Source organism: Natrix helvetica (assembly GCF_964273705.1).
Source record: "Natrix helvetica genome assembly, chromosome: 4".
Classification (NCBI taxonomy): Eukaryota; Metazoa; Chordata; class Lepidosauria; order Squamata; family Natricidae; genus Natrix; species Natrix helvetica.
Genome location: NC_138550.1, coordinates 48,136,789 through 48,158,845, shown reverse-complemented (window position 1 = coordinate 48,158,845; position 22,057 = coordinate 48,136,789). Strand labels below are relative to the sequence as shown.

The 22,057-nt window shown below is 38.0% G+C and overlaps 2 protein-coding genes across 6 annotated transcripts in view; one reads left to right on the top strand and one right to left on the bottom strand.

The window, feature by feature from the left end:
* The window catches only part of CHODL (chondrolectin), a 36,105-nt gene extending 17,905 nt beyond the window's left edge, over positions 1-18,200 (bottom strand). Inside the window, exon 1 of one of the 2 annotated variants that reach the window (XM_081950628.1) lies at positions 18,127-18,200. Coding sequence is in view for 1 of the 2 variants with exons in the window: in XM_081950630.1 (XP_081806756.1) it covers positions 9,325-9,445 (121 nt within the window). In the remaining variant the exon portion in view is untranslated. Of the gene's footprint in view, positions 1-9,324; positions 9,586-18,126 lie in introns of those variants that run through there. The other variant, XM_081950630.1, reaches the window with a different exon arrangement.
* Positions 17,090-21,517, top strand: LOC309390829 (uncharacterized protein). Of its 4 annotated transcripts, none has more exons than XM_081950634.1 (3): positions 17,090-17,185; positions 17,614-17,673; positions 20,948-21,517. In XM_081950634.1, the coding sequence occupies exons 2-3, from the start codon at positions 17,629-17,631 to the stop codon at positions 21,290-21,292; spliced, it is 390 nt and encodes a 129-aa protein (XP_081806760.1). In that variant the 5' UTR covers positions 17,090-17,185; positions 17,614-17,628; the 3' UTR covers positions 21,293-21,517. The 4 variants fall into 4 exon arrangements, with proteins under 4 accessions (XP_081806760.1, XP_081806759.1, XP_081806757.1 ...); XM_081950633.1 differs by having other exon boundaries at positions 17,123-17,185; positions 17,497-17,673; positions 20,948-21,516; XM_081950631.1 differs by lacking the exon at positions 17,090-17,185 and adding an exon at positions 17,189-17,281 and having other exon boundaries at positions 20,948-21,516.
* Positions 21,518-22,057: the final 540 nt, after the last annotated feature.

Sequence of the window (22,057 nt, the reverse complement as noted above, 5' to 3'; positions counted from 1 at the left end):
TTGCATTGTTTAGTTTCCAGACAGGGCTGTATTCTAAATTCCCTGTGATATAGATTGATATATACTCTTTTATTTCCTGCTTGTACAATGTAGAAGTGTAGTTATTAGTTGAACATTATTAGCTTTATTGGAATTCTTCCCTGGATTGTGCAGCTTTAGTACATCTGTTGAATATCAACTGTCTTCATTTTATGTCTGTTTTATTATTGAATAGATTTCAATATTCCACTTTCCTACTTCATTATGTAAATGCAGTCATGTACATTGACAGTGCAGAAAAAAATATCCAATAAAAACAAAATGAAAAACAAAAATAAACTGACAGCAAACAACAGTCCTTAAGGAATAATGGCTTTGATTAATATATTGGTTGTTAAGTGGCAACTAATAAGATTAACTCTCTTCCCTCTTGCCCAGCAGTTACTTAAAGTAATTGCATTTTTGGAAAACTGTATTATCATCATTTTGTGCTATGTGATGTCATAGAAACAACAGTGTGGGTCATGTACCACTCAGCAAATGTTCCTGACTTAGTCATCACAACTTTTTAAAGTCCAACACTTCTGTCAGCTGAAGACATTCTAATCTATTGTGTTTTAACCAATAAGCATAGAGCATAAACAATAATTAGTGGTAATTGTATGAATCAATACTCCGCTTACAACAATATTATTTCAAATCATGATTCAGAACATCATTGCAATGTGGAAAATATGCATAAGGCACTTAGGAGCAGATGAGATAAAACAGGGTAACCTGTAAAGTTTAGTAAACTCCACGTTATGAAAGAGTCAGAAGAGTAAAAGGCAGACTAAGTAATAAAGATCAGGACTAGTTTGTGATGAAAATTCTGAACAAGGTAACTTTTTTGAAGTTTATTTTAGAGGTAAAACTGAATAAATGATAGAATTGTCCATTGTCTTTGATAATGCAAAACAATTTTCCTTCACTGTTTGATTGTACTTAAAAGGGGAAAAGAGGTAACTACTCAGGTTGAGAGCACATGTAAACTGAACCGTTAATCTACTCCTCGCCTGTACTGATAGATAAGAAAATCCTGGCTGTGACACTTTGGCAAAAGTTGTGACTACATGCTACTATGTCCTCTTCCACTGGACAACTACCTTGCTACTGTGTCCTCCCACTGTCCTTTTCCAGCAATACATCTGCCAATCATTTTTCTTCCTATGGAGAAAATTACACATATGCACCGAAATATATGTGTATAAAAACACTTGCAAAGTTTGGTTAAATTTATATATACAAAGTTAAGGCATATATATGAGCCATGATGACACAGTGGTTAGAATGCAGTATTGCAGGCTAACTCTCTCTGAGCTTGCTTGTTTTTTGCAGATGTTTCATTACCCAAACTAGGTAACATCATCAGTGCTAGTGATGATGTTACCTATTTGGGTAATAAAAGGTCTACAAGACAACAAGCAAGCTCAAAGAGCAACAAGGATCCCTCATGTCAACCCTCAGCTACAAATACTCTCCTTTATCAGGTTAACTCTGCCCACAATCAGGAGTGTCATCCTGACCAGTTTAGCTTGATTCAGCCTTCCATCCTTCGGTTAGTAAAACGAGGACCCAGATTGTCGGGGGCAATATGCCGAGACTGCTATAAAGCCCTATAGAGTGGTATATAAGTCTACATGATATTGCTATATATTTAAACATAAATACCATATTTCAGAAGAAAAAACTTTTCTTGACACCCTGTTGTACTCTACTGTCTTCTAGGGCAAAGTAGAGTTGAAATAGGGATGCATCATTTCATTGATTTTCCAGAATCTTGAGGGAGGGTTAGTTCCCAAAGAAAAACCTAGGAGAAAAATTAGCTAGCTCAGGAAAACAAAAATAACAATTGAAAATGTTTTGCCAGATTTTAAACCAAATATATTCAGTTTGCTAAATGAAGGTCACAGCAACTCTTCTGTTTCAGTCCTTTGCTTTAAAAAAGCTCTAAATATCATTAGAGATAAAGAACAGCAGCTATAGACATGACTGCGGTTGTATTTCTTCCTCTACAAAGTAACTTCTGACCTGCTTATAAATTTACAGCAGTAAAGTAAATCACTCCATCAAAACAGAGAAGTCAAGATGACATGAGAAAACAATATGTTAAAATCACAACAGACTATTGTATACATAAATCACTTACCTAGTAAAAGGGTGCTATTGCTTGCTTCTGCCTTCAAAGAATGGCTATAGATATGTTCTTTCATTTTAAATGTGTATAGATTTAATTTGTTTTAAAGCATAAGGAATCGAGAGTTCCATCTCCTGATGATTCTTCCAAAGAGAACTCTTTTTTTTATAAAGTAGGCCTTTATCTCTCAGAATTTACAAACTATTAATATTAAAAGCTAGAATTTGCTTAAGGGGCCATGCCTTTTATGGAAATATAACTAATTAAAAAAAAACATTTGATGTTATTTCTGCTACCTCTGATTACTGATGTAACACTACTAAAGTCACTAGACCACTACCAATAATAATAGGAAGAATTCATTTCGATTACTAATAGAAAAACGAAATTTATATTCTGCCAGTAGATAGGACAGAAATGTGATATGTAATTGCTAAGACCAAAGATATCTGAGGAGCCATCTCTTCCCAATGGAACTAGCTCATGTCAAAGGAAGAGACCTACTACAAATGCCATCTGCTAAGGAATTCTGGCAGGAGGAGTCAAGAAGAGTGTATTTCACTGTGGCCCTGTCCATGTGGAATACTTTACCACCAGAAGTGATGGTCCTGTCCATGTGGAATACTTTACCACCAGAGATGAGAACTCTTCCAAACCCAGGGGGGTTTCAGAACAGTATTAAAACATGTCATTGCTAGTTGGCTTGCTTTGCCAGAAGAGCACTCATCACTGGACGTAGCTAACAGAGTAAGAGGACTTCATCCCCATGCTATCTTTGTCTTTGTGTTTCGTATAATTTTAACTTTTTAACTTAAAATCAGAATTATAGATAAAAATGCATTTCAGTTTATGTTGTTTGCCTTGGCATTTGTTTAGCATTCCTAAGATGTAAGGACTGGCAGCCAATGGTTTTTGATAACTATGATAAAGAAGATACATAAAGTACCCAATCCCAAACCACAAATAAAGACAAACATTAATGAGAGATTTTTTTTTATAAATGACAACCTGTGTTCCTAGCTCTATCCCACAAGCAGCACAACAGAGTTTTCAATATGTTTCAAAAGCAGGAATATCTAACAAATCTGAATGCTATGTAAATCATTTTGGATCCACAAGGTAAAACCAGAATGAATTTTCATCTTCTCTGGATTGAATTTTGTTCACATTCATCTGGTTATTTACTAATGCAGACATCAGTTTAGTGCTCCATTCATCTAAATCAGATGGCAATGACTACAGATGGATGTCAGCAAACATCAGCAATAACTTGTTCCAAATCTTGAAATCATCTTATTCTCCCAAAGGATATTGCCATGTATTTGCCCAGACAATGTATCAGCTTCCAATAGTACTATTATTTATCTGTGTCCCTTGAAATGTTTTTACAGAATCAAGACTACATAATTGTACTTCCTGCCCTCCAATACGATCTAATCCTTCCCTTTCACATTTATTGGCCCAGCATTAACTACAGGTAGGCATATAGACTAATGGATCAATACAATAATAAATCAACTAATGCCACCATTGTCTAATGTCTCTGTTCTGTGGAATATTTCAAAACACTTACATTAGAAACAAATGATTCCTTAACAATCTGCATATACAAAAGAGGATTTGGAATATGAATTATGATTACCTATTAATTCTCCACAGAAACAATTCTTTTCTGGCAAAAATATCACCAGGAAATTCTTTTTACTGTTTCAGTTGTGTCAATAACCCAAGTTATTGTGAGATATCTGGGGACAAAAGTGTTTTCCTCAGCCCTTTTCCAGAAGTGAGTATATTTCCTTTCCACTGTGACCATGGCCACTGTTTTTTTTTCCCTGCTCATGACCCAATCAACACTTCTGTCTAGATTGAAATGCCATTTCTTCTCATTCAGAAGATTAAAAGGCAGCAGTAAATAGCAAGTAGATTGATCAGAAGTGCTAGTTCTTACAGAAACATTCCATCACATCAGTAGTTGAAAGGGATAACTGTTTGTTATATATCATCTGAAATGTATCATACCTAAGAGAATCCATTAAAATGTGTAAGAATAGACTTTTTTTCCTTGTGTTTTTTTCTTGTACCAGTTTTTTAATCTTTCTGTATCGTCATGAGAACTAAATCCAAAAATGGGGGTAGTACAATTGATTTGAGAATAAATTGACTTTCTAATTCAATCATCAAATCATATATTTATCTATTAACTGGATGACTTAATGGGTATTTGCATAGCCCCCCCTTTCCCCCCCTAATCAATTAACCATGTTAATCCAATCACCTCAGTTGAACAATGTGATAATGGCCTTTTGAATTCAATTAATTTTTCAAAATTGAATCAACAATTTTAAATGGATTGGATCAAATTTTCACAGGCCTATTAAAGCATACTGCTTAGAACTGGAAGCCGTGTAATATGCTTCTCCCCATATGTTCAAATATAAGTCTACAGGTATTCTCAATGTAGAAAAAGGGAATATCTGTATATTTCAGTATGTGAAATAAAGGCCAATGTTAAAGGAATTTTATTCATCTTTAGCAAGGCTAACAAATCTTTCAAGGAACACTTTCCCCTGACAAAGATGTGTGTATCTGCATCCCTTTTTCACTATGAGAGTACCAGAATGAATCTGTTCACTTGGAAAGAACCTGCTGAGTATCCCATCTCAGAAAGCATTCCATCCACCCAGGATCCATACCAGAGCTTTCTCAATGGTGGTATCCATTCATGACACGTAGAGCTCTCATAATTCATGAATAACAAAGTGATACCCAAGAAGATTGAAATTATAGGTAAAAAATGCTTCGGGCATATTGAATAATATTTGCTGCTACATCCTCATAACTAATGGGGGAAATTTGGCTACACTGCAGTTAATAATGACTATTCAGTTTGCCAGAAGAACCGGGGAGTCTTCATTCATCATCTGGATCAGCCAATCCTTTCATTGGGATCTAACTAACACAGAACATGTACAATCATAAAATTTACAATAGAAAGGTATGCTATGCGTATTCTGTAGTCAAGGGAATCACATGGATACTTATTAATGGTAAACATATTTCATTATATACCTTCAGTAAGGGAAGATGAGGGGACATTATTAGGGTAAGTCAACTGCAATATCTACAGGTGAAACTCAAAAAATTAGAATATCGTGCAAAAGTTCATTTATTTCAGTAATGCAACATAAAAGGTAAAACTAATATAGGAGATAGACGCATTACATGCAAAGCAAGATAGTTCAAGCCATGATTTGTCATAATTGTGAAGATTATGCCTTACAGCTCATGAAAACCCCAAATCCACCATCTCAGAAAATTACAATATTACATGCAATCAATAAAACAAGGATTGTACATAGAACAATGTCGGACCTCTGAAAAGTATAAGCATGCAAATGTACTCAGTACTTGGTTTGGCCCCTTTTGCAGCAATTACTGCCTCAATGTGGCATGGCATGGAAGCTATCAGCCTGTGGCACTGCTGAAGTGTTATGGAAGACCAGGATGCTTCAATAGCGGCCTTCAGCTCTTCTGCATTGTTTGGTCTCATGTCTCTCATCTTTCTCTTGGCAATGCCCCATAGATTCTCTATGGGGTTCAGGTCAGGTGAGTTTGCTGGCCAATCAAGCACAGTAATCCCACAGTCATCGAACCAAGTTTTGGTGGTTTGGCAGTGTGGGCAGGTGCCAAGTCCTGCTGGAAAATGAAGTCAGCATCCCCATAAGACTCGTCTGCGGAAGAAAGCATGAAGTGCTCCAAAATCTCCTGGTAGATGGCTGCGTTGTCCCTGGACTTAATGAAGTACAGTGGACCAACACCAGCATATGACATGACTCCCCAAATCAACACAGACTGTGGAAACTTCACACTGGACTTCAAGCATCTTGCAGTGTGTGCCTCTCCATTCTTCCTCCATGCTCTGGGTCCTTGGTTTCCAAATGAGATGCAAAAGTTGCTCTCATCAGAAAAGAGGACTTTGGACCACTGAGCAACAGACCAGGTCTGTTTTTCTTTAGCCCAGGTAAGACGCTTCTGACATTGTTTGTTGTTCAGGAGCAGCTAGACAAGAGGAATACGACATTTGAAGCCCATGTCCAGGATCCGTCTGTGTGTGGTGGCTCTTGATGCACTGACTCCAGCCTCAATCCACTCCTTATGAAAGTCCCCAACACTTTTGAATGGCCTTTTACTGACAATCCTCTCCAGGCTGTGGTCATCCCTGCTGCTTGTGCACCTTTTTCTTCCACACTTTTCCCTTCCACATACCTTTTTATTAATGTGTTTTGATACAGCACTTTGGGAACATCCAACTTCTTTTGCAATTACCTTTTGAAGCTTTCCCTCCTTATGGAGGGTGTCAATGATGGTTTTCTGCACAACTGTCAGGTCAGCAGTCTTTCCCATGATTGTGATTCCTACTGAACCAGACCGAGAGACCATTTAAAGGCTCAGGAACCCTCTGCATGTGTTATGGCTTAATTAGCTGATTAGAGTGGGACACTTTGAGCCTAGAATGTTGCACCTTTTCACAATATTCTAATTTTCTGAGATTGTGGATTTGAGAGTTTCATGAGCTGTAAGCCATAATCATCACAATTATAAGAAATCATGGCTTGAACTATCTTGCTTTGCATGTAATGCGTCTATCTCATATATTAGTTCCACCTTTTAAGTTCCATTACTGAAAAATATGAACTTTTGCACAATATTCTAATTTTTTGAGTTTCACCTGTAAAGCAGGGCTGTCAAACTCCCAGTCTGCAGGCTGGATGTGTCACATGCTGCCCATGCCCAGTTTAGCGAAGGGGGGGAGTCTTAATACATCACGTGACGCCGCCATGATGAAGTGAGTTTGACGCCCCTGATCTAGAGTGTGTTAAGAATTGGCAGCCCTTTAAAAGGACAGCTGGTTCTCATGTATGGGACCAGCTGTTAAAAGTCTGTCTAATTTGCCCTAATGTATAAAAACAACCTCCCTGCTAACAAGTATCCATAGAAAAGTAAAATGTGTCCCCTTTGGATATTAGTTTTTAATATCTATTCCTGCTGATGGGTGCAATTGTTATGTTTAAAATTGTCATGTTTTGTCACAAAATCTACATCAAAAGACAAATGTCATTCCTGACTTTCATAGACTGAAACATGTTGCTTCTGTGACACAAAGTACTTCCAATCATATTTGTCCTGTCTAACCTAGTCTTTCGTATGTCATTAATTTGTTTCTATATGCCATGAATAGAATACTTGTGGCCTTCCTGATATTGAATTTGTCCCACCAAATCTTTTGGACAACAAGGAACAACTGGAGAGACAGAGATTACTTATTTCTTTTTTAATATATTATTTATTAGGGTTATTTCTATGTATTCTGCAACTTTACATACACCTATACTTAATTTAAACTTTTTTTCAAGTTGAATGCAGCACATCGTCACATCAAGATCAGTATCTCCATTGTGAATTCTTGGCCCTCCCAAGAGCTTCCCCATTATAATTATTTGCAGTGGCATGACATGGATGAGAAAATCCATTATGTAATGCCTCAGAAAAATGTAGGATCCTTGGTGCTATTTTCTTGTAAATTTTTCATTATCCAAACTAGGTAAATATTATCAGGATTCTTCATTTCAACCCTGAACTACAAATATTCTCCTTTATTGGTATCAGAAAAATGCCTGCTCTATTTTGTAACAATTCTGTATCCAGAACTGGCCAGTTATAGCATTAATGGAGACAGTAGATTGAACTCTATCCCACAACAAAGAAAATATAAGTCAAATGTGTAATGTTACCTTCTTGTGAAGAGAAACTGAGGTGGTTTAAAAAAAAGTTTAACGAACATCCTTAGAAAATGTGCACATATCTTTTCTTATAAACAAATACACAGTCTATGAGGTTGTTAGACATTAGTGTACAAGGAAATAGATATTTAAGTAACCCAAGCCAACCTCCAGTGCTATTATTCTCTAAAGATATATTCCAAAATGACTAACTTGAAATTGGTTGTCCATTTTCTATTTTAGTGAACCATTTTCATACTAGTAATATGTAGCAAATAATTGTAAGACAACGTCTGACAATGATACAGTCTGCTTCAAAGATTATGTGGTTTGAACATATGAGAATATTTCAGGATAATAAAACATCTTCGTTTGCTCAATTGTTGGTATATTTGCCTTTAGGTATTCATAATGTAAATAGAAAGGCTTATACTCTTGTTTATTCAGACACTGACTCTAATTGACAGCTGTTCTCAAAACCTGAGTTTTCTCAACCACACTATCATCAATCAGAGGCTGTAATCACATTTGAAACCTTAGATATATCCAAAGGATGCTTCATACAACTTACTCTTTTGTGCCCTGGGGGCAGAGTAGGATGGAGAAATGATTGCAGAATATATTGTACAGCCTTGGTGAAGGAAGGGTGAATACTTTTCTAGACATTAATTGAAATTAAAGTTTGGTGGATGTGCTGGGAACAAAAAGTATAACCACACATTAGAATAATTACTTAGAACATAAGCCAAAAATTTGGAAAATGCATTTTCATCATAACCAAGATTACTATTAATTGCATTATTAAAGAGAATCATTCTATCATAACTGTCAAATAATTTTGAGTATTTTCGCTGGGAGGGTAACATATTGTGATATTTAATGGACATACCATTATTAGCAGAAAAAGCCAGATAAAGCAATAATATTTCAAAGTAAGTACAGTAGTATGGGGGGAGATGGAATGAGAAGGCAAACATGCTTGTAAAAATCAGAAGACTCAAGGATACAGATGTAGTGTTCCTGTCTAAATCTAAGCATTTAGCTCTCTCACATAATATCATCTAAACTCTGTTTCAACCGACATTGCTCATCTCCTGGAGTGTACAAAACTAGACACGGATTACTTCTAGATATCCTTAGAATGCAGCTACTTATCACTAAATAATTACAATGAATTAGGAGAAGTTCCGGAGAATTTTCTCTTTCGAAACTTTTAGCCATTGTTCAAAGGACCGCTCACAGCTCTTGGTCAGCTGCAGCAGGAAACAAGCAGAGGATAATAAAGTACAGCCCTAGAGATTAAAACGGGACATCCTGGAGCAGCTGAATCCACGGATGAAACTTCTCTCTCAAACTGGAATAAATTGGACGCTTCTTCTCTTTACTCACCACTCAAGAGGCGCTGGGAGAAGCAGCTCTGCGCCCACAGCAACCAGGCGACCACAACCAGCAACGGGATGGGAACACGGCCCTTGGAAGGGAGCATAGCAGCGACCGGCTCAGGGAGCATCTCACCAAGCCTCGAGAATAGCAGGAGACAGCCTGCAGCAGCAGCAGCGCCGACACCTCCCAAGGAACAAGTCACCGAAGGGTCTCTGCGCTGGGGACGTAGTAAAAGCACTAAGCCGCGGCAGCTGCAGCAGCCAAGGCTTCCCGAGACCCCGCCTCCGGTCTGGCTGTGACCCTTCCACTCATCTCCTGCTCCAAGAAACGCAATGCCTTCGCTGGTCAACTCCAGCCCCAGGCAGACTTGTCTGTAGGGACGAAGAGGCTGGCTGCGGAGCCCCTAGATCGGCTTTGCCCTGCCTGCTAATGCTGGAAGCCGGGGAGTGGGAAAGCTTCAGCTGCTCTCTGCTGGTTATATAGGCCTTTTGCCAACCGGGAGTCTCGGTTGGGGAAAAGCCGTCCCCATCCTATTGATCTCTAGTCTGAATGGAAGCAATGGAGCTTTCAGAGGGGGGAGATGGGGGGGCACTCGAAAACAGCGGATTCAGCAGCCCCCTCCTCTCCCGAGCTGGTTGTTGCAGCAGGGGCTATTAAAAGCGGTTGCCAAAATTCATCTGGCAAAGGGAAGCTGTCATCATCGATCTTTCCCAGTGTTCAGGTTTCATTGAGGGCTCCCACTCTGCCCCCACCCCCATCCCCCCAGTGGGGCTCTGTTCTAAGAAAACATACAGTATGTGGTTTTATTCTTCTGGGTTGTTAAACTTCCCTTCTTTTATCCGCATACACATTTCAGTCTGACAACCTCTATCACAAACCAGATACTTTTGAAAATTTGGTATTTGATGTTGATGCTTAAAAAGTAATTAATGGGCATGCACAGAGTGCCTTTCCCATAGCAATGAGTGAATAAAGACAGACAGCCCCCCTAATGTGAAGTAATTTAGAGCAAGTAAGTTTTCTTTTTTTGAGCCACAAATGGCACAGGGTCAAATAGTGAATCTTGTCAGATTAGTGTTGAACTATAAGGCAACATATTGCATTGCATTTTTAAAGTATAAATGAGTGTATATATTACAACAATTTGTTACAAAGGTCAGTTTTACTCTTGCAGATCAAAAGAAAGACACACTAAATCGCCATGTAATTGGTAACTGGCTGAGTGTAATGTGAGAAATCAAATTCCCACATTGCCCTAAGACATGGTTGTTTGAACTCTTGCCTGCTGTATAAGATTCACTCCATGGCTGGATTCACACATCAAGTTAAGCCAAAATCCCCAAATTCCACATTATGGCTTGCATGATGTACAAAGGCAGCAAATACTGTCTTCTGCTGGGGATTATATTCTATTATTTTAAATGAGCATTTAATCCATTACATTATATGTAGTACAGATAGTCCTCAACTTACAACAGTTTGTTTAGTGACTGTTCAAAGTTACAATAGTCCTTTAAAAAGTGACTTATGACCGTTTTTCACATTTATGACCGTTGCAGGAGCACGTGATCAGTCACATGATCAAAATTCAGAGGCTTGGCAACTGACTCTTAGTTATGATGGTTGCAATGCCCACAGTCATGTGTTTTGCCTTTTGTGACCTTCTGACAAGCAAAGTCAATGGGGAAGCCAGGTTCTCTTAACAACCATATCACTAACTTAACAACTGCAATGATTCACTTAACAACTGGGGCAAGAAAAGTCATAAAATGGTTAAACTCACTTAACAAATGTCTCACTTGACAACAGAAATGTCGGGCTCAATTATGGTCATAAGTTGAGGGCTACCTGTAGTAAATATTTCCACAAGAGCAGCAAAATATACAATATATTTCTTCAGTTTGAATGTACCATTTAACAAAAAGCATACTAGTGGTTGGTTTTCTCTCTCTCTCTCTAGTAAAAGCAGAAGCATCTTTCTCAAATTTTACACAAAAATCTAACTCTTAAAATGGTATAATTATTTGTATCTAGAATTATCTATTCCTTTCTAAGGCTAAATAATCTTTTTTGCCTAGAACAAAAATGGCCTACTAACTATCACAAGCACATTTCCATGCTTCCACCTATTATTCAACATTCTCCCTCAGGCTGAGATGTCCTTTGGACAGTTTAAGATGTTTAAGTGTTGGGTTTTTTCCCTAATACCCTGATATAAATGCTTTGTTTAGGAATATATTGTGGACTGAAGTGGATTGAGGAGTTGCCCTGTTCCTTGCCAGCAATGTTCCATGCCAGCAATCTTTTAGTTCCAGTTGCCTTTGATATAAACCCTTTACCCTGCTTCCTGATCTCTTCACCCATCTTTTAGTTCTTTTCCTGCCTGCAAAGGAAATCCAATTCTGCAATGGCTTTTCTTAAAAATGGCTTGATTGATTCACTAGTCCAGTGATCAACCCTGAAAGTAAAACCCAGGAAAGTGAGCAGGTCATGTATGCCATAATTGAAAGTGTAACTGAAAGGAACTTGGCAGTCTGCTTAATAGAAAATTCACTCCCAGTGGCTGTTACTTCCAGCAGGAATTGGCCGAAGGGATTCATAGTTTAGATGAATCTGAAGTAGATTCTGTTCGTTTACAGCAAACCCTCTTTTTCAAACTCTAGTTCTTAGCAGCACATATCCACTGGCTTCATCTTGACTGTACAGTTCTGGATGACCCCTAGATGGCAATCGAAAGATCTCAACACATCTGTTGGTTGATAGCTTGAATAGTTGACTGGTTGGCCAATAGTTTCAAGGAGGAATAAAATAATGTTATTTTTTGAGGGAGGCCAGTTCAAACATGTAAAAAATAAATAAACTGTTCAATCAGTCAATGATGTTTCAAACAAGAAAAAAAAAATCTTTCTAATGCCTACAGTAACCAGAGCATTGTTCATGCCATTTGGAGGTGGATTTTCCTGTACAGGACAATTTTGGATGGACCTGGAATTTTAGCAGAAGAAATCATCAGTCATGGCATTTACATTAAAGCTGTATGAGTAGAAACACGTGTACACTGTTTCACTATTCCAGTGTGCAGTAAAGCAGTAAAGCACACTGGCTGAGCAGCCAGATTTGAAAGATCTTCATTTCCTACTGCTCCAAGAGGAGAATGGCAAAATAGCTGTATCTTCTAAGTGAATTACAGTATAATGAATCTGATGTATGTGCCACAAGTTCTCAAGCAGTTCTTTCTTCCCATGTCCAATATACACATGTACAGTTAATTTCATGCATGGATTTGAATGAAAGATAGTACAGGAGATACTGCGAAAGCTCATAAAGCTTAATAAAATTTACACCAAGGGTGTTGAATTCATGCGGGCCAGATCCATCACACGCTGGCCACACCCATGCCTGGTTTAGTGACAGGGGGAAAGTCACGATAAGTCATGTGACAACGTGATGATATGAGTTTGACACCCCTGATTTATACAAGAGCAACAAAAATATAAGTAACACTAAATGGGACTGAAGCAACGAACCGAATTGTTCAACATATGAGTATAATTTGCACAGTTCAGATACATTTTCTATCTCAAATTCATATTAACAATCTTTCAAAAAATACTTTGGGGGGAAAAGATTAAATGCTAGCTTGTTCTTTATAGTTCCATGGGTAGATTGAGATAATGAGCAGCTATAGAAAATCAACAGAACCAATCAAACCATTTGGAGACTGAAATCTTCATCAGCCTCATTGCCATGTCTGAATACCCAGGATGGTGCTTTCAAGATAAAGCAAGAATCCAACCAAGTAATTAAAAGGAAGCTGCTGGCTCTTTGGCACTCATTGTATGATTAACAATCTGGAAACAAAGTACTACATTGGTACTCTGTTTTCCAAAAACAGGTCCTCTCATGATACAGAGAGGATAGAGTAGGCAGCCTTAAAAAGAAAAGAAAAAAGCAAAGAAAAACCTCTGCAACCACAATATAAATTTATCTCCCTCAAGAATCTACAGTTTTACAGGTAGGTGACAACGTAAGAAGTGGCTAGAAGAATTACACCAGGCATGTATAGCCTGATGAGTCACAGTATCATGATATTCCCACAAAGTTTTGGTGCAGCCTACAGACACCACCAAAAGTTGTATAATCTATAATATAGTGGAAAATGGAAATACAATACGCAGAGCAGTTTGTTCAGGTTTAATTGTAGGAAAATATGATTTGGATTTCAATATTTTTTTTGTCCTAGCTTCATCTTTCTTTTTTTAGGGTTTTGGCACCATTTACATATTTAAAATGTAGTCCCAACTAGCAACTCAAAGGTCAACTGGGAGCACATCAAAAAGGGCTAATCTTTGGCTAAAATTTGGTCGAGACCAAAACCCCAACTCATTTGTTTTTAACAACTTTGTATCCCCCAGATATGCTGGAGAGTAACTCTGATGTTGCCTGGCCAAGTTAGCATGGAAACGTAGAATTATAATTGTATATACATATAAGGAGAGCAAAGGGGTGATATAGATTGTTATTCTACTGTTCTATGTAAATATCCTCTTTCCCACGGTTTGAAGTACAGAAGAAAAAAATGCAAATAATTATTTCTCTCCTTTTTCCTGAGAATATTCTATTCCATGACAGAAATTTCTCCTGAATTTCTAAGTCTCTACTACTGCTTAATAGTACTGCTTAAAACAGTATTACTCAACCCTAGCAACTTTAATGTATGTGAACTTCAGCATTTTGGCTGGGGAATTTTGGGAATTGATCATACAATTTAAAGTTGCTGAGATTCAGAAATTTAATACAATACAATACAATAGTAGAGTTGGAAGGGACCTTGGAGGTCTTCTAGTTCAACCCCCTGCTTAGGCAGGAAACCCTATACCATTTCAGAGAGATGGCTATCCAACATCTTCTTAAAGACTTCCAGTGTTGGGGCATTCACAACTTCTGGAGGCAAGCTGTTCCACTGATTAATTGTTCTAACTGCCAGGAAATTTCTCCTCAGTTCTAAGTTGCTTCTCTCCTTGATTAGTTTCCACCCATTGCTTCTTGTTCTACCCTCAGGTGCCTTGGAGAATAGTTTGACTCCCTCTTCTTTGTGGCAACCCCTGAGATATTGGAACACTGCTATCATGTCTCCCCTAGCCCTTCTTTCTCTTAAGCTAAACATACCCACTTCCTGCAACCGTTCTTCATATGTTTTAGTCTCCAGTCCCCTAATCATCTTTGTTGCTCTTCTCTGCACTCTTTCTAGAGTCTGCACATCTTTTCTACACCGTGGCGACCAAAACTGAATGCAGTATTCCAAGTGTGGCCTTACCAAGGCATTATAAAGTGGTATTAACACTTCACGTGATCTTGATTCTATCCCTCTATTTATGCAGCCTAGAACTGTGTTGGCTTTTTTGGCAGCTGCTGCACACTGCTGGTTCATATTTAAATGGTTGTCCACTGGGACTCCAAGATCCCTTTCACAGATTCTACTACTGAGCAAGGTATCATCTATACCAGTGATGGCGAAATTTTTTCGGCTCACGTGCCACAAGTGGGGGGAGTGCAGTGGGGTTGTGTGCGGGCGTGCCGCACCCATAATGCAATGTGCACGCACAACAGGTGTGGCCCCCCATTTTTACATGCTTTTTTCACCCTCCCCAGGATCCCGAGCCTTTATAGGACCCTGGGGAGGGCGAAAAGAGCCTCCCCCCCCCGAGGCCTTCCGGAGGCTTCAGGGACCGTCCGGAGACTTCCCTGACACCTTCGGAGCATTTAAAACGACCCTTGCTCGGAGGGTCGTTTTAAGCGTTCCGAAGGCTTCAGGGACCATCCGGAGGCTTCCCTGATGCCTTTGGAGCACTCAAAACGACCCTCCGAGCAAACTGGAAGTCATTTCCGGTTTGCTCGGAGGGTCATTTTAAGCATTCCAAAAGCTTCAGGGAAGCCTCCAGACTGTCCCTGAAGCCTCCGGAGGGCCTCTGGGGGGTGCGGGGGAGGCTCTTTTCGCCCTCTCCAGGCTCCTATAAAGCCTCTGGAGCCTGGGGAGGGCGAAAATATGGCTTTTAAAAACGGTGAACTCAGCTGGCCAGCGCGCACATGCGCGCTGGCCACCTGACAGGGCAGCGCCTTGCGTGCCCTGACAAATTGCTATGCGTGCCACCTGTGGCACGCGTGCCATAGGTTTGCCATCACTGATCTATACTGTACCTGTGCATTCCATTTTTGTTGCCTAAATGTAGAACCTTACTCTTTTCACCATTGAATTTCATTTTATTAGATAGTGCCCAATGTTCAAGTTTGTTAAGATCCTTCTGTATCTTAAGCCTATCTTCCAGAGTGTTGGCTATTTGGTTTACAGTATGGCTGTTCAATATAATATATCTCCCAATATTCTTCCTAATAGACTCAAACAGCTATAAAATATCATGTTTCAGATAATCTGCAAGATCACACAATATTAAAGCTTCATTGAACTTGCAGAATTTAATTTATTTGTTGTGATATATTAAATAAGTCAATTAAGTCTGTGAACCATGCAGAGCTGGATACTGAAAAACTAACCCTGGTTTACTGAGGCATTGTCATATGTTCCTGATCTAGGCATAATTCTGGATTACCATGCAAGATTGCTATAATTCACAAACAGACATTTTCCTACTTTTATCTCTATCTAGATAAATGATGAGTTTAAATGTTTTTAATATTTAACTTGGAAACTTAGAGGAACTACTTATTTTAAGAAGCAAGACCTGAATTAAAAATATTACAAAATTATTTCTTTACATGTTCCTTTTAGTTTTGAGTAAATAGATTATATATCGGCTCTTGATTCAATGGTGGTTTTTGGAACAATCTTACTCCCATAGAATAATAGTCTTTTAGGTGCAATTAGCATAATCTTCCTATCTAGAAAAGTTTCCAAGTTCTAGTCCTACACTTGTTTCTTGTCTTATCACAATTTCCCATAGAAAGCAATTTAACTCTTATCTTTCCATAAATCTGGAGTACTCCTCTCCACTTTTCCTCAAGTTTTGCATGTACAGCTCTTCCTTCTAGCCTGCTCCATTCATTTTCTGCAGCTGCTTATTTCAATCAATTGTTCTGTCAATATCCTTCTCATCCGCCCTTCTGGTTTGCCTCAGGACAGAGTGCTATTTATCAAGAATGGGGCTGGGGAGACTTATGCAGGGTGCCTACTTTTTCCCACTTCCATCTTGAGGTGACCCAAGGTTCTCTAAACAGAACTTTCCCCCATCTCTCTATGTGCTATTATCAAGAAAAGGCTGGAGAAAATATCTGTGTCTATATGTGATATTTATGTGTCACCATCTGGACTATAGGGGAGGAAAACAATACCGTTCACCTATTTATGGGTAGAATGCTTTTAAATGAAAGGTGGTTTAGATCATATTCATATTCTCTGAATATTGCAATGAATGCTCCCCCATAATCTTTAAATAAAGGATAATAAGGTGTATATAACAAGTCTAGAACATTTAGGTATATAATATCTATTTCTCATGCAGATTAAAAGAAACCCCATCTGGTTAAATAGAATATTTCAATCTTAAAATTAATAGTGCCTCTTACATTAACAATCTGCACTTTGGAAGTTAAAAGAAATTAGGATGTTAATATTTTCCTCCTTATAAATATTGCAAGAAGTACCAAAAGAGCATGTGGGTCTTTTAAATAATTATATTTTGACAAACCAATAGTCTAGTTGAATTAGAAGAGCTACTCTAATGAAAGGTTTGAGTAACTATTTTGAACTGCTATTTATTCATTAAAGCCATGGCTAACACCAAACATGGCCTTGCTTAAGGGAACGCAGTTGTTTTTAATCATTTATAAGTTTCAATGGGATGAATGATTGGTAGGTGATTGTTTTATTTGATTCACCTGGAAGATTTAAACATGTAAAATAGCTACAAGCCAGTAGGAAATTATACTTCTTAGAGAGATGGCTAAAGTAAGATTTACTAGGGTTTATTTGGCTTAGTTTCTGTTGGTAAAATTTGCCAGCCTTATAGCAATAAATTTATATTAGTGCTAAGTGGGGAACTGTACTTTGGTAGTCATATGGTCTAAAAGGCTAAGTAAAAATAGGAAAATATATTTTTATCAGTAAATAAGTAAATAACTGTACAATTTTATAATTACTCCTAAATTCTACTTTAATTTCAGATCTTTCTTACATCAGGAAGTTTTACCAAGCATGAATGGAAAAATAGGTGTCTGAATGTTATATTTATACTTTGAATTGAAATTTATTTTTTCATCTTAATTGTATTCCTTTCCCAGAGTTTTATTTATACCATGGAAGAAATGGAGAATTCTGATTACTTAGTTTCAGATGAAGAGGTAAGAATATGTTCTTAGGATTATTTTTAACCAAAGATTGATAGGTTTCTTTAATTGTAGAACAGATAGGAAGTCATAGCAATAGTGTCCATTTATAGCAGCATATCATTGAACTATGATTAATTAAATAAGCCATTAGAATGGTTAAATCCTAGCTGTGTTAAACTATAACTTTGATTTATGAAAATACAGGCATGGAAAATCCTTAACCTTCCAAATTTCAGCTTGGGAGTCTGCCAGGCTGATTTCCCAATTTTAATAGTCTTAAAATTCAATATCAGGTTTGAGATAAAATCTAGTTTTAGGGCTTCTGGCAGCTTTCTATATACTCGAATGAACTCTAAAACGAATAATAAATTCTGCACTTTTGAAAAAACATTTCTCTTATATCTTTAACCCTGCTGCTGAAAACTATAACCTTTTCCATAAAGAACAATGTAGAAAGAAGCATACCTTACTGTATGGGTCAAATAGCTTAGCTTGTTCATATTAGCTTGGTAAAGGAAAGGTATGAAAAATTCACAAGCATACAGTAATTGCCTTGTTTGACCTCACAGCCTTAACCTAATAGTGTGATAGTTGTGGGAAATGTAGACAATACAGGAAAAGGTGGATATAGTTCTGAAAAGCTGTTAGAGACAATGCTACTGAACAATTACAAGAAGCAATAAAACACTTATAAAACTTATAAATAGGGTGCAGGCAGTTGAAAAACAGTAACCAGATTCAAGTTGAAGATTCAAGCATGAAGTGGAAAATTCACCAGGTAGAGTTTGCAAAAATTGCCCCAGGAGAAGCAAGGATTATCCTTTGTGTAACTTAAAGAAGGCGAGAATCAATCTAAGTTTTTCTGTTTAAAAATGTTTACACAATTGTCAGATATAAAGTTCTGATGTTTTGAGTGTTGATGACTTCATATACTTTGCTGGCAAACTAGAATGTGGTATGGAGGGTATAGAGCCGTGATGGCGAACCTATGGCACGCGTGCCACAAGTGGCACGTGGAGCCATTTGTCAGGGCACGCGAGGCGCTGCCCTGTCAGCTGGCCAGCGCGCATGTGCGTGCTGGCCAGCTGAGTTCATCTTTTTAAAACCTATTTTTTGCCTTCCCCAGGCTCCAGAGGCTTTATAGGAGCCTGGGAAGGGCGAAAAGAGCCTCCCCGCCCCCCCCCAGAGGCTTCAGGGACCGTCCCCGAAGCCTTCAGAACGCTTAAAACCACCCTCCGAGCAAACCGGAAGTGACTTCCGGATTGCTTGGAGGGTCGTTTTAAGCGTTCCGAAGGCTTCAGGGACCGTCCGAGGCTTCACTGAAGCCTTCGGAATGCTTAAAACCACCCTCCGAGCAACCCGGAAGTCACTTCCGGTTTGCTCGGAGGGTCGTTTTAAGCGCTCCGAAGGCTTCAGGGAAGCCTCCGGACAGTCCCTGAAGCCTCCTGAGGGCCTCCAGGGGGTCGGGGGAGGCTCTTTTTGCCCTACCCAGGCTCTTATAAAGCCCCTGGAGCCTGGGGAGGGCAAAAAAATATAAAAATGGGGGGGTCGCGCATTGTGCGCGCATGCGCACTGGGGGGAGTCACGCATTGCATTATGGGTGCAGCACACCCGCACTCGACCCCCCTGCGCTCCCCCCACTTGTGGCACGCGAGCCAAAAAAGGTTCGCCATCACTGGTATAGAGTTTTAGATTATTTAAAGTCAAAATTTGTGGCTTGTTAAAAAGAAAATCTGTGCCCTGGTGTGGTATATGAACTCAGTTTTCATGTGCCTGGTAGATGACCTAGGCATGGAATTGAATGAAGAAATTGATCCTTGCTGATCTTTCTTAATATCTCACTAATTTTTGATACTTTTAAAATTATATTCTTCTATAACACTTTACAGTATAAGCATGCAGTTAGAAAACATTATTTTGCTACCAATTTATGGAAGAGGCAATCTGGGACATTTGTGAAAGCCTTTGACTTTCAAGAATGCACCAGTTTTGTTTTGTCTTCCATGTGTTAAAAATACTTTAAACTTTTTTTGGAATGTTCAAGCTTGAATATTATTAATAGCATGTCATTTTGTTTATTATATTTATATCCTACTTTTTGTATAACTTAAGGAAACATAAATGCTTCCACCTATGCTCCTTACAAAAACTGTTCTTTGAAGTGAGTTAGGGTGAAAAAAGTGACTGGCTTAAAGTTACCCAGATTATTTCTATATCTAAAAGAAAATGAGAACTCTGGGTATCTAGTCTAGCACTGTAACTGCTAAACCAAATTTGCTCTGACTTGATTCAAATGTTTGATACCCAGGGAAACAAGAAAACTTACAACTTTGTGATTCATGTTAACTTGAAATTTTGACCAATTATGGCTTTTAGATTAGATTAAAATCTAGATAAAATTTTCCTAATATCAATCATTGATATGCTGGTTATTTCAGGTCTGAGTTCAGCTAAACTTTCAATGTTGGTTTGCCTTCTGTTTGGACAACACTTATTTTGATGTTGTTTTGATTCTGGCAGGTGAATTATTTAAGTCCTACTCATTAATTAAATATTCTTTTTATAAGATCTTAGATTTTAAAAACATAAATGTCTTTAAAATACTATTGTTAATAATTCACTGTATATTTTTAAAAAGCCTGCTTTCCATTAATTTATATGGGTAAATAATAACAAGCCTTCACTATGGTTATCTCAAATCCCCTTAAATCTAAATATTTCTTTAGATTCACCAAGCTTCTGGGGTTTTTTTCCACCAGGAAGGAATATTGGTATTTTTACTAATATGATTTAAATAATGGAAAAATAGCCAGTACAGGTAGTCATCAACTTATGAACGGTCACTTAACAATTATTTAAACTTACAACAGACTCAAAAAAGCTACTTATGTCCCATCCCCAAAGTTATGACTGCTGCATCACCCTTGTAACCATGTGATTGCATTTCATTCATGTGGCAACTAACTCGAATTTATAACCAGTTGCAGTATGCCATGGTTATGTGATCATGTTTTATAATCTGGCAAAAACCAGCAAAAATGCCCATTGGATAAACTGGATTTGGATTTATGCATTGCATTTAACAACTGTGGTGACTCACTTAATAACCATGGTAGAAATGATCATAAAATCAGGTCAAGATAGGTGAGGACTCAGCAAACAATCACAATGGCTTATAAAAAAAATCCGGGTTCAATTACCATAATTTTAAAAAAACCTACAAGTTTGTTAAATGTGTGTTCTGACCTTTATGTATTTAGAATATACAACTTTTATTCAATTTCAGATTTCCACAAATAAGGAGAGACATTCTCGCCTTGGAGAGGATAATCTAGATGATACGCTAGAATATGATTTTGCTGGTCAAAGTTTAAACGTGAAAAAAATTGAAGATATGAATGCTAAGAAGAGTGATTTGTTGAATGATCAAAATATTGGACAAGAGGCTGAAGCTGAAAAAATTTCAGGTTCCATGGAGCTAATAGTATCTGATCCTCTGACTCCTATTCCAAAGACTGAAGCATGTGTCCCATATTGTGGTTCTCTCAATCCTTGCACCTCATACTTAAAAGCTGGAAATAGTGCAAACGTAAAGCAAAGTATTACTGATTTAGAGAGAGAGAAATATTAAAAAATTCATATCACATGGATCAGGGGAAATAAGTGAGTTATAATTTAGATTCAACGTATCCCTCTGCATGTAGCTACACGTCTTTATGCATTTTTACCCAATTCTTGTTTGCAGTTAACTGCAGGATTTGGATTTGATGAAATGCTATTTCAGAGAAGCTATTCTATTTATGAATAAATCAAATGTCTATGAGTCTTTGCAACATCAAATGTGAAAAGTTGATCCCAAATATTTGAAGGCAAAAAAGGAATTGTCCAAATTCTGCAAATGAAATTATGTTAATGTCTGTCTTTCAGCCAGTGGGGACCACACATTGGTATAATACTGTCTGTACAACTAGATTATTATACTGTCGTAGCTGAAGAGCACAATTTATGCTTGCTAGTAAGTTTCCATGGGCTGGGAAACAGATTGGTTGGTCTTAGTTTATGGATTGGAAACTAAGGTTTGTTTTCTATAGCTTTATGAATTATAGTCCTACCTACACCAAGGAGGAGAGATGCTGAAAAGTACTAGATAAGGTTCAGGCCTCAAAGCCCTTCAAATTGAGTCTTATCCAAAGGGTAACTGTTGAATTTTAATATAGATAGCCTCTTTGACTCCTAAAGTCAAAAGAGGCTATATTAAAATTCAACAGCCCTCCCTTAACAGAGAGAGAGGGATTCAACACCACCTATCTCCTGTTTACAGTGCAATCCTAGGAAAGTCCCATACCCATTTGCATTCTGATTCAGGTGACTGAAGCTAGAAATAAATCCCCAATAA